Genomic DNA, 13216 nt, shown 5'->3' on the forward strand with positions numbered 1-13216 from the left:
ACAGGCCTGCTTTGGGGAGGACTGACCCACAATTTTGTGAATTATAGTTCACTCACATCATTGTGTGTTTTCTAATGGGAACATTCATAAACAATTAAATTAATGACTGGCTTTTTCCCGCTAATAAATAGTGTTACCAATTATCCAAATGATATTACCTAACACCCCAAAACAAACAATGCCTTTTTCAAATAACTCGGGCATCGCAGGGTCCCCAAGCTAGTCTATAATACAACATAAGGTAGGATATTCCACCTTAAATGCAACCATAATTTGTGTTGGGGTAAAGCAATCAAGAGAAATATAGGATCCAAAACCTAGCTAAAGGGTTCAAAGTGAACTAGGAAACTTATGGTTTGCTAACTGAGTGGTAGATTGAGCTATCCTAACCATACTATGTTGCTTTTTTTGCCAGACCTTGGCAAGATTCATTTCATATTCACAGAATCTCCTACAGGAAACAGCTTGAAGCTATATGACCCAATAAATACATTTTTCATCTAGATGGAACAAAAGGAGGGACCAAGCACACGTTCCGTTTTCTTCACATACCTGCGATATGTTTATAATGCAACACAATTCAAACACAATGTCAAACAATCTTAATAAAGGGAAGCCAAGCTATACAAAATGGCCTCGCAGCTAACAACTGCAGCTTCTAAATGGATCATTCATAGGGAAAATAACTGGTTTTTCTGAATGCTTTGACTTTCTACTAGTGCTAAATTGATTCTTCAGAAATACAGCAGGGTGCTTTGCCACTTAGACTTTTCACTCCAACTATATGGAAATTGCAGCATGTTGGACTCATAAAGTATAAGGACAAGCAATCACTTCTAAGGAAATGGAGGCAATTAAAGAATCAAGAAATTCCAGCTGGAACTGATAAATGAAAGCAAAGCCCTATAAATACAAGGGACAATAATTGTATATGGAAATAGATGATTTCATCTCTGTAGAAAAGGGGCATTCGGTGAGAGCATTTAAGGCTGAACTGCAGACCTATCTCTTCCAACAGGCTAACCCAATTTTAAGTGGTAAATTTTGAGTTTACGTTATTTTTATATGTATTTGTATTGTATTGTATTGTTGAAGGTTTTCATGACTGGAATCACTGGGCTGGTGTGAGTTTTCCGGCCTGTCTGGCCATGTTCCAGAAGCATTCTCTCCTGATATTTTGCCTGCATCTATGCAGGCATCATCAGAGATTATGAGGTCTGTTGGAAACCAGACAAGCGAGGTTTATATATCTGTGGAATGTCTAGGGTTCGAGGAAGAACACTTGTCTATTGGGAGATAGTTGTGAATGTTGCAATTGGCCACCTTGATTAGCATTTAATGGCCCTGCAGTTTCAAGGCCTGGCTGGTTGCTGCCTGGGGGATTCTTTGTTGGAAGGTGATTAGCTGGCCCTGATTGTTTATTGTCTGGAATTCTCCTGTTTTTGAGTGTTGTTTTTTATTTACTGTTTGATTTTAGAGTTTTGTTTAATACTGGTAGCCGGATTTTGTTCATTTTCATGGTTTCTGCCTTTCTATTGAAATTGTCCACATGCTTGTGGATTTCAGGGACTTCTCCATTTATATTTATTTGTATTTTTATTATGTTTTAATCTTTGCACTATGGATTTTAATATATGTAATTTGTGATAGTGTGTTTTATGGCAATGTGTTTTAACTATTGTGCAGGTACAGTTGTACCAGGAGCTCCAATTTTGTTTGCTTTGCATTGAATGTTTGTAGTAGTCCTAAGTTTCAGGAACTCTGCAGATAGGTGCCTTCTTTTGGCTGCAATCATAGGGCAAGCTACCTGTCAATTATAGTTAGGTTCCCTGGTCCCATCCCCTTTTGGGGTTTTTGGAGGGAATAGGAGCCATTCTGGGTTCAGTCCACACAGAGAAGCCTTTCATGCAGGACATAATACCAAGAGCTCCTGTAGAAAGCTTCGTCTTCTATGGCTTGGCCGGGGAGATATACAGCCAACAGCTTGGCCGGGGTTATACAGCCCTACAGTTCCTTTGCTGAAGGACTTCAGTCAGCCATCACGGAAACCTGAGTTCTTTTCCCCCTGGAAGTCTACAAAGCTCTGCTTGGTAAGGGTCACTCGTGGAAGCCAGAAGCAGTTGGTACCGGGTGCAGGGGCTCCATGCCAACAGAGGCAAAGACAGACTGCCCAGATTAGAAGTTAAGGATTTCCCCATTAGTTACAGTTATGAAGATAGTGCCTGTTCCCTGTGGACAAGATTGAGAGAAAGCCAATAGACTGTTAAGAAAGCCTTAAAGTACCTGTTTGTTTTCATTAATAAAGAACTTTGTTGAACCTTTAAGCAATCTAAAGACTCTGTTTTAAGGAAATCCAAGGGCCTTTAATCTGAGGCAGCCCCTGGCGTCCCGTTGGGCACACGGAATTTATGTCCTGTCTACAGTCTTATGCACAGGCCCAGCGTGTGACAGCACAACTATGTTGTGCCCTGCATCAAGCTATGGGGAAAGGCAGCTAACAAATAAAATCATGTATTTTTGTTGATGTTGTTGTCGTTGGAGATTAGTAACAGCAAAGATGGCTTCTGAGGCCCATGCTATGGCCGAACCGCTTATAATATTAGATCCTATCTTATAGACAAACAAACAGTCCCATTGCATAATGAGTAGGAGTGAATTCAGCTATCTTCATTAACATCATGACATATATTTATCTAACAATCTGGCAGTATTTCTTTTCAAAAATCAATATAAAGAAGCAGAGGGTTTGTGTTGTAATTGTGTAGCCATGCTTCTAGGAAAGACTGAGCAAGTGATCTCGGCGATGGCTAGTGAAGCTTTTACACAATTAAATCTTGTGCGCCAGTTGCACCCGTACCTTGGGAAGTCAGACTTGGCCACACGCTCTTGTTACATCCTGAATAGATTACCGCATGTCACTCTACATGGGTTGCCTTTGAAGACTGTTCGGAAGCTTCAAGTGGTCCAATGGGTGGCAGCCAGATTGCTCCCCAGAGCGAGGTATAGGGAGAATGCAACTCCCCTGTTGCGCCACTGGCTGCCAGTTTGCTATCGGGCACAATTCAAAGTACTGGCTTTAGTCTATAAAACCCTAAACAGCTCTGAACGTATCTCCCTCTATGAGCCAGCTAGGTTAAGATCTTATGGGAAGGCCCTGACCTCGGTCCCGCCTCCCTTGCAAGTGTGGTTGGTGAGGACGAGAGACAAGGCCTTCTCAGTGGTGGCCCCATGGCTATGGAACTCCCACCTTAGTGAAATTAGATAAGCCCCTTCCCTCCTGATGTTCAAGCAAAAACTTAAAACTTGGATGTGAAACCAAGTGTTTGCTTAGTAATCTACCAGTGCCATAAGAGTACATAGAATAGTGCAATGACAATCTGGAATGATCACGGACTACAATATTGCACTGCGTGATTTTAAATAAGCTGTTTTCAATGTTTGATATGCTTTTAATGATTGTTTTAATACATATGTTAATTTTATTGACATATGTTCTTATGGCATTGAATCGCTGCCTATATATGTGAGCTACCCTCAGTCCCCTACGGGGTGAAAAGGGAGGGGTATAACTTTGGTAAATAAATAAATGGAAAGCCATTTGCTTGTAATATCTATGTCCATGGTTTATTTTTTTTACATGGTTAGATTGCCCCTACCCAAATGTCCATCAGGAACAACACTAGTAGAAGGGACCTCTGATTTCCTGGTGCTCTCTTCTGTTTTGAAAGAGCATCACTAAATGCCCCATCGTTTTTATATTATAGCAGTAAAGCACTCACCCTATCTATACTGTATATTGTCAGGCATACATAAAGTAGCGCATAGTGTAGGTTTTTCTCTGTCCCACACACAATTTGAAAATACTTACACTGCCTTTTATCGAACTGGCAGTTGCAAATACATAAGAAGTCATCATTAAAGCCCCCAGTGGCGCAATGGGTTAAAACCCTTGTGCCGGCAGGACTGAAGGCCAACAGGTGGAAGGTTCGAATTCAGATGAGCACCTTCTGCCAGCTCCAGCTCCCCATGCGGGGAGATGAGAGAAGCCTCCCACAAGGATGGTAAAACATCAAAACATCTGGCCATCCCCTGGGCAACGTCCTTGCAGACAGCCAATTCTCACACCAGAAGCGAGTTGCAGTTTCTCAAGTCACTCCTGATACAAAGAGAAAATCATTAAAGTTTTTTTCAGCCTCACAGATTGCCATATAATAGGGAGATATTAGCATGGTTTCCCATGCTATCCTATGTCTCATTTTTCTTAGAATTTGATGAGATTTTCACAATTCTCTCATCTGCATATCTAGCGTTGCTGGGTTATATTAGATTATTTAAAATGTTAGGAAAATTCTAAGAAAAATGAGTTTTTTATGTCAGCCACCTTACAGAAGCATACCAAGTTACAAACAAGATAGGTTCAGTAGGTTTGTTCTTAAGTGGAATTTGTAAGTGAGTTGGAACAAGTACTTCAGCCATATCTATATATCTTTGGATAGCATAGGGAAGGGTTAACATCCCTGTGACATTTGTTTTGCTGTCCATGCTTGCTGTTCATGTTGGAGTCATTTTTTTCTGTTTCAGGAGCAATTTGAGAAACTGCAAGTTGTTTCTGATGTGAGAGAATTGGCCATCTGCAAGGACGTTGCTAAGGAGACACTCAGTTGTTTTACCATCCTGTGGGAGGCTTCTCTCATGTCCCCATATGAGAAGCTGGAGCTGACAGATGGGAGCTCACCCCACTCCCTGGATTCAAACTGCTGGCCTTTTGGTCAGCAGTCCTGCTGGCACAAGGGTTTAACCCATTGCACCACTGAGAATTATAAAATATAAGGACAAGCAATCACTTCTAAGGAAATGGAGGCAATCAAAATGTTCTACTTAAAGAATCAAGAAATTCCAGTTGGAACTGATAAACGAAAGGCCACTGAACAATTCTTATATGTTTCCTTGTGTAAGAAAGGCAGAAGGTCAAACAAAACAAGATAAAAGTAACATTTGGACAATTGATCCTTTTTTTAAAAGGCAGGACCTCACTACAGCAATTATAAATACCCATAAAAAAGACAGCAAGACATGTTTTTCTTCTGAGTGCAAAGCATTCTCCGTGTTCTCAGCTATGTCTCATATAGTACATTAAGCATGCAGGCAGACAAAAGCTATCTGCCACCATAGTAACAAGGTACAACGTGTGTCTCCGATCTTTTGAAGGTGATAGGGAACATTTCCACATTTACTCTAATTATATATTCCTTACACAATGAAAAGGCAAAGGCAAAATAGCTGAATGGGTTGCTGGAAAGCAAACACATAGGGAAGGCTGAGTAAACTCCAATTCAAATCAAGAATGCAAGAAGAGGAGGCTTTTTGTTGTTGTTGTGGTGAGAAACTGCAAGTTGCTTCTGGTGTGAGAGAATTGGCTGTCTGTAAGGACGTTGCCCACGGGATGCCCGGATGCTCTGATGTGTTACCATCCTTGTGGGAAGCTTCTTTCATGTCCCCACATGGGGAGCTGGAGCTGATAGAGGGAGCTCATCCACGCTCTCCTTCGGATTTGAACCTGCGATCTGTCGGTCTTCAGTCCTGCCGGCACAGGGGATTAACCTACTGCACCACCGGAGGCTAAATATGCTACAGTACAGAGAACGCTAAAGACCTTATAAAACTACAACTCACATTAGCCATGGCAGTTAAAGTTTCAAACCACGTTAACCCAACAGTGTAGATGTACCATGATTTTCACGAGTCTATTCTTATCAGTATAAGAACTCAGTTCCACTATTAGGAGCTTCAGGGTGGGATAGAGCACAATGCTTTGTTTACAAAAGCAGTGGAGACCTCATAGGAAAAGAGACGATAATGTTTTCCCTGCCTTTCTATTATGTATAGGGCAGCCATGGGCAAACTTTCTAACTTGGGGGCCGCACGGCAGACTGGAGCGGGGTCAAAAGGAAGGGGTTTCTCCCCAAGTCCCCTCCCTGCCCTTTCCTCCCCTTCCTCTTCTCTTTCAGAGGCAGAAAGTGAAGGAAAGATGGGAAACATTTGGATCCCAAAAGGGTTGGTCTTGGTCAGGATGAGATGATGGACAGGAGAGAAAAGTGTATCCATTAGACCGCATATTGCCTACTCCTGATATATAATCCTATAATCCTAGAGCTTGAAGACACCCCTAAGGGCCATCCAGTTCAATCTTCTGCCATGCAGGAAAGCTCAAGCAAAGCACTCCCAATAGACAGCCTCTGCAAAAAGCCTCCAGAGAATGAGACTCCACCATACTCCAAGGCAGCCTATGCCACTCTCCAACAACTTTTACTCTCAGGAAGTTCTTCCTAATCTTTTCAGTCAAATCTCTTTCCCTGTCACTTGAACCCATTGCTCCCTTGCCTCTTGGTCTCTAGAGCAGCAGAATGTTGTTCCCCCCCCCCCCCCGCCCCTCAATGGGACACCCTTTTAAATCTTGAAACATCGTTCTCATGTTCCCTCTCTACCTTCTCTTCTCTCAGCTGAATATCCCCCAGGAGGAAAGGAGAAAGGAAAATGAGAAGAGAGAAGGATAGAAGGAAGGTTGGAAGAAAGGGTGGAAGGGAATGGAGGGAGGGAGGGAGGGAGGGAGGAAAAAGTGAAGGAAGGAAAGACAAAAGGGAAGGAAGGAAAAGAAAAGGGAAGGAGTAAGCGAAAGATGGAAGGAAAGAAGGAAGGGTGGAAGTAATGGAGGGAGGGAGGAAAGACAAAAGGGAAGGAAGGAGAAAGCGGGGAAAGAAAGGAAAGAGAGAGGAAAGGAAGGAAAGGAAGGAGGAAGGAAAGAGTGAAAGAAGAATAGGATGGTGAGAGAGGGAAGGGCCTGAGAAAAGAGCCCAAGGGGCCACATTTGGTCCCTGGGCCTGGGTTTCCCCATTCCTGGTATAGGGTATAAAGGATGAGTGCCCTTTCCTCTACCTGATTCTAAAAATAATTTTGGGGTAGTAAATCAATTGAGCATCTTCCCTTAAATTTAATTCAGTAGCCTGCAATCTTATGAGAGCCCCATGTATTTCTTAGGCAAGGAATACTCAGAGCTTGCATTTGCCATTTCCTTCTCCTGAAATATACCATAAAGCACCTGGTATTCATTGGCAGTTTCACATCCAAGTATTAACCAGGGCTTAGCTTCCAAGAACGGACAGAATCTGGTGTCTTTAAGGTGTTTAGGCCTTAACAAAAAGAAAACATTCCTTTACATGTATTTTTACTTTATGCTCAAAACGGCATTGTTTGTTCTGTTTCACCTAATGAAGACAAAATGAGTCTTAGCAATTTCTTTACTGTGTTGTCAAAGGCTTTCATAGCCAGAATCACTGGGTTGCTGTGAGTTTTCCATGCTGCCTGGCCATGTTCCAGAAACATTCGCTTACATCTATGGCACCCATGCTCAAAGGTTGTGAAGTATGCTGGAAACTAGGCAAGTGGGGTTTATATATCTGTGGAATGCCCTGGGTGGGAGAAAGAACTCTTGCCTGCTTGAGGCAGGTGTGATTGTTGCAATTGACCACCTAGATTAACATTTAATAGCCCTACAGTTTCAAAACCAAGATTATGGCAACAAGAATGATTGACAACTGGGAAATAGAGGGAGAAAATGTGGAGGCCGTGACAGACTTTGTATTTCTAGGCGCAAAGATTACTGCAGATGCAGACTGTGGCCAGGAAATCAGAAGACGCTTACTTCTTGGGAGGAGAGCAATGTCCAGTCTCGATAAAATAGTAAAGAGTAGAGACATCAGACTGGCAACAAAGATCTGCCTAGTCAAAGCCATGGTATTACCTGTAGTAACCTACGGATGTGAGAGCTGGACCTTAGGGAAGGCTGAGCGAAGGAAGATCGATGCTTTTGAGCTGTGGTGTTGGAGGAAAGTTCTGAGAGTGCCTTGGACTGCGAGAAGATCCAACCAGTCCATCCTCCAGGAAATAAAGCCCAGCTGCTCACTGGAGGGAAGGATACTAGAGACAAAGTTGAAGTACTTTGGCCACATCATGAGGAGACAGGAAAGCCTAGAGAAGACAATTATGCTCGGGAAAGTGGAAGGCAAAAGGAAGAGGGGCCGACCAAGGGCAAGATGGATGGATGGCATCCTTGAAGTGACTGGACTGACCTTGAAGGAGCTGGGGGTGGTGACGGCCGACAGGGAGCTCTGGCGTGGACTGGTCCATGAGGTCACGAAGAGTCGGAGACGACTGAACGAATGAACAACAACAACAACAACAACAACAGTTTCAAGGTCTGGCTTCTTACTGCCTAGGGGAATCCTTTGTTGGGAAGTGTTCATTGGCCCTGATTGTTTGTTTGCTTGAGGCAATCAGGGCCAGCTATGTAACACCTCCCAACAAAGCATTCCCCCAGGCAGGAATCAGCCAAGCTTTGAAGCTGCAAGGCTGTTCAATGCTAATCAGGGCGACCAATTACAACATTCATATTGGCCTCAAGCAGACAAGAGTTCGTTCTCCCACCCTGGACATTCCACAGACATTCCACCTGCCTAGTTTCCAACAGATCTCACAACCCCTGAGGATGCCTGCCATAAATGTGGGCAAAACATCAGGAGAGAATGCTTCTGGAACATGGCCAGACAGTCCTGAAAACTTGCAGTAACCCAATTCCTTAACTGCTTCTTGGCTGGACAGTGAACACTCAATTTTCCTTTGGCATTTATCCTTTGCTGCATATTAGTTTATATCCTGCCACTTTGGCTCAGCTTTCCCCAATTTGCTGCCAGAATGTTTTCAGCGGAAATGTCAACACTTCTGTAAGAAGATGTTCTAGTCAAATGTTATTGTGTGCAGTGTTGGTATATATTTTTCTTGGTTCCAGTTATGTGATCAGTCAGTATGTTCACCTGGAGATTCTAGGTAATCTCATTTCAATTTCCACAAAACCGTCTACATTCAGCAAGGAAGCAGTGATACATTTGACTCAAGTATCTCAATACATTTCCAAGCCTTTCTCTGACAGGAGAGCCGAAAACTTAAATTAAGTGAAGCAAATTTTAAGATTGATTATATTAGGGTCCACATAAAAATATAGACCACCATTTTAAGGAAAAGTATTATAATTCTATATTAATTACCCGAGTATTTCCCTTCAGTGGTTTTGAAAAAGCACCAATTGTGTTGGATGTATGGCCATTAGTTTTGCCAGGGCTCATTTTTATAGGAAATGTCACATACCACCACCTTCTTCACTAAATTTATCACATTTAAGTGAGGGGCCCCCGGTGGCACAACTCTTGTGCCAGCAGGACTGCTGACCGAAAGGTCGGCGGTTCAAATCCGGGGAGTAGGGTGAGTTCCCATCTGTCATGCGGGGACATGAGAGAATGATGGTAAAACCTCAAAGCGTCACCTGGTCAAAGTCCTTGCAGACAGCCAATTCTCTCACACCAGAAGCGACTTGCAGTTTTTCAAGTCGGTCCTGACATGAAAAGAAAAAAAAGGAAATAAAATTACATTTAAGTTAAACTTGTAGAGTACATAGAATTACATATTTACTTTTAAATGATTGTATTTGGGTGTATTATAAATTGCTTCCCTATGAGGTGCCCTTTGCAAACTATTGGAATATTGATCAACTTGCTGCGGCTAGTATCCTGTTGTACAGATTAGAGATATTTGGCATGCATGAACTGATGCGAATAACGGATATTTTATAAAGTGATACTGCTGTATATATACCATAATCCCATGGTTGCTTTGCAATGATGGAATCAATATATGATTTTGGTAGTGAAGTGTTCCATTTGGGGGGGGGGGGGGAATCTTATCAGTGCATTCATTTGCAGAAGTGAATGCAAGATGAAAACGCAGATGTGTGCTTTTCATCTTAAGAACAAACAAGCATCTCGAGCTCCAAGGATTGCCTGGGGAAGAATCCCACTGAAGCATTGCAGCACACCCAAATACTGGGAGTCACTCTGTACAGTGCTCTGACTTATAAGAAGCACTGCTTGAATATCAAGCAAAAAGTGGGTGCTAGAAATAATATCGTATGAAAGCTGACTGGCATAACTTGGGGATCACAACCAGACACAGTGAAGGCACCTGCCCCTTGCACTTTGCTACTCTGCTGCTGCTGCATATGAATACCCAGGGTGGAAAAAAGTCACCATGTTAAAACAGTGGATGTGGCTCTTAATGAGACATGCCACATTATCACAGGGTGTCTATGCCCCACATCACTGGAGAAATTTCACTGTTTAGCTGGTATCGCACCACATGACATTCGCCGGGAAGTAGCAGGCAGCACTGAAAGGACCAAGGCATTGACATCTTCAGCTCATCTTCTGTTTGGATATCAGCCAGCATGCCAACACCTTAAATCAAGAAACAGCTTCCTAAGATCTACAGTGATACTCGCAGGAACACCTCAGCAAGTGAGAGTCCAAAAGGGGCAGGCTAAACCCCAGCACCTCGATCAGTGGCTATGACCGGGTGAGAAACTCCCTCCTGGGCATGCAGAAGAGTGGACAAACTGGAAGGCACTGAGCAGGCTGCGCTCTGGCACCACAAGATGCAGAGCTAACCTTAAGAAATGGGGCTACAAAGTGATGTCCATGACATGCGAGTGCAGAGAAGAGCAAACCACAGACCAACTACTACAATGCAACCTGAGCCCTGCCACATGCACAATGGAGGACCTTCTCACAGCAACACCACTGGCCAGTTTCTGGTCAAAGGTCATTTAGCATAATGACAAGTTTTTTAAAACTTTGTATTTCTAAATGCATTTAACTGTACCCTCAATTCACTTCTGACACAATAAATAAAACTTGTAAAAGTAACATATCACTGCAATGGAACATTGCTGACAGATATTAAAAGAGAAAGGATTAAATAAGATTTTATTGTCACATTTAACTGCTTCGTCCGAGATGTACATTAAAGGTTTCTGAGCAAGATCAAAAATAAAATTCCTTGAATTAACTGATGAGATGGCAACAGCACTTATTTAATAAACCAGCACTACAGTTGTTTGCAAATACCCCAAAAATAAAACTGAAACACATTTTTATCAAAACAGACTGTAGCAATGAAAAACAAAATACATTATGTTAAGGCCAAAGAGTATGTTAAAAATAACGAAAAGAGAAATGTTTGATAGTCCCAAATGTCTGAGAAAGATTGACATTTTACCGTATTTCAAAGCCACTTGAGTTTTGTTTCATACGTGTAGGATAGGTTGGGATTGTTTAGCAATTGAGGTCTTTTGCCACCGGCAACCGGATAACTAAAGGGAGCCTTGTAGGGCTTTAACGAAGAGTGGGATTATATATGACAAAGATGCATTGTCACAGACTGAAGTGATTGCTGGAAGAGAATGGAGGGGAAAGCCTAATTGGACACTGAATGGCACAGTTTCTTATCTTTTGGGCAAACGTCGCTGCAAGCATAAAATAAAACATACCGGTAAGTGCATTCAAACATTCTTTGAGCAGAATCCATTTCATGCCTCCAAAATCACAAGGTTCCCCCCTCACCCCAACAAGAGATACATTTTAAGGAAACCCCAGGGTATTTTATTAGACAGCCTCTTTTATGTTCCATAACTTAAAATTTCTATAGAAACAAGGATTTTCTTTTGCAAGTACATTGCACAAATGTGTATTTTCAGCATTTGTGGAGTTTTAACACAAAACATTGACAGAACTGACCACGTCATCACCTTCTGCTATGTGCTCTTCTTATATTATTTTGAGAACGAAAACAAGACAATGAGGATAGTGTGGCAAAGTCACTTTTAAAAAAAAACCCACAAAGATCAGAGTAGTTATGCTCGAGACATTCACTGATGATTTACTGGTAATTATTATTTTTCCCCCTACATAAAAAGGCAACCATCATTTTTAAGTGATACACATTAGGCTAGTAGAAAAAGATCGAAACAAATCTCATCTCTATTAAAAGAGCATGCAGAGAAGATAGTTCGCATTTGTTCCAATCAGGCTTCTTGGAATTATCAAAGGTTGTTTTTTTTTCCTTCTCCTGGCAATGATCTATTTGGCTTCGCCGTCAAAAAGCCAGATGATCGTAGTTCTTAGAAATAACCCCCCTAAGATTCAAGGCATGATCGTGCACGAGGTAAGCTTTGATGTGAGATAATTAGAAACTGCACTTGGTTGCGAAATCCCATTCTTTTCGTATTGGGAATTTGGCAACCAAAGCGACAGGGTTTTTTCGTTTTGTTTTTTTCCGAATTCACTTTGCTTATTTACCAGTACAGCCATGAATCCCATTAATTAGTACATCTTGATTATACTAAAGATCCCATTACAAAACTTGCAAAAATGTGAGTAAGCCATCTACGTTCAAGTCTTCTACATCTGCTGTGCACAATGATCCACTTTTGTAGCTCATTTCCTCCGAGTTAAATCCCAAAATATTCTGTAACGATTTAGGAAAGATAGTGCTATGTTATGCTCATGTTCTATCAAATCTGGGAGATTTGAGTATTCCTCGAATCACCATCTGCATGTGTCAAAGGTCGAGTATCTCTTGTCTGTGCGTATTCACTGTCAGATGACTCTGTAGGTTCAAGCAAATTCTCACAGTCACTGTCTTCTGACTCATTCGCAGTGTCAGCGGAGGCTGTTTGGGAAGACGACGATGGCATGGATGTGCCGTTGCCTGAATGCTTCAATCCTGTGTTTGTGGAAACATAACTAGGAGAGCCCACTGCTTGAGGTCGAGGCATGAAAACATTATTTTCTAAAACACCAGGGCGCACTGCACTGTCATGATTGATCACACTGAAGTCAGCGTAAGGGGGAGGAGGATCAGAGGTATCTGGTTCTTCAAGGTTACTACCTTCCACAGCAAATCCCGCATGAGACATCCGTGGGATGAATATAGGTTCCAAGGTTTCGGTTGATATTTGCCTGCTTAAGATGGTCTGCTGCAGCCCTACAACAGTACAAAAACAAGTATTGTAATTGCCTGCCAGAGCAAGACAGTTGGTTTAGTTATATAGTAAAGGTAAAGGTTTCCCCTGACATTCAAGTCTTGTTTTTTCCTGACAATAAGTCTAGCCGTGTCAGACTCTGAGGGGTGGTGCTCATCTCCATTTCTAAGCCGAAGAGCCAGCGTTGTCCGTAGACACCTCCAAAGTCATGTGACTGGTATGACTGCACTGAGCGCTGTTACCTTCCCACAGAAGCTGTACCTATTGATCTACTCACACTTCAATTTTTTA

General features: G+C 42.2%; 1 protein-coding gene across 1 annotated transcript in view; it reads right to left on the reverse strand.

The window, feature by feature from the left end:
• Positions 1 to 10851: 10851 nt before the first annotated feature.
• Positions 10852 to 13216, reverse strand: part of ABRAXAS2 (abraxas 2, BRISC complex subunit) — a 35487-nt gene continuing 33122 nt past the window's right edge. Inside the window, exon 9 of the mRNA XM_060768604.2 lies at positions 10852 to 12927. Coding sequence (XP_060624587.2) covers positions 12455 to 12927 — 473 coding nt within the window. The 3' untranslated portion in view covers positions 10852 to 12454. The remainder of the gene's footprint in view (positions 12928 to 13216) is intronic.

Source organism: Anolis sagrei, chromosome 3, assembly GCF_037176765.1.
Source record: "Anolis sagrei isolate rAnoSag1 chromosome 3, rAnoSag1.mat, whole genome shotgun sequence".
Taxonomy (NCBI): Eukaryota; Metazoa; Chordata; class Lepidosauria; order Squamata; family Dactyloidae; genus Anolis; species Anolis sagrei.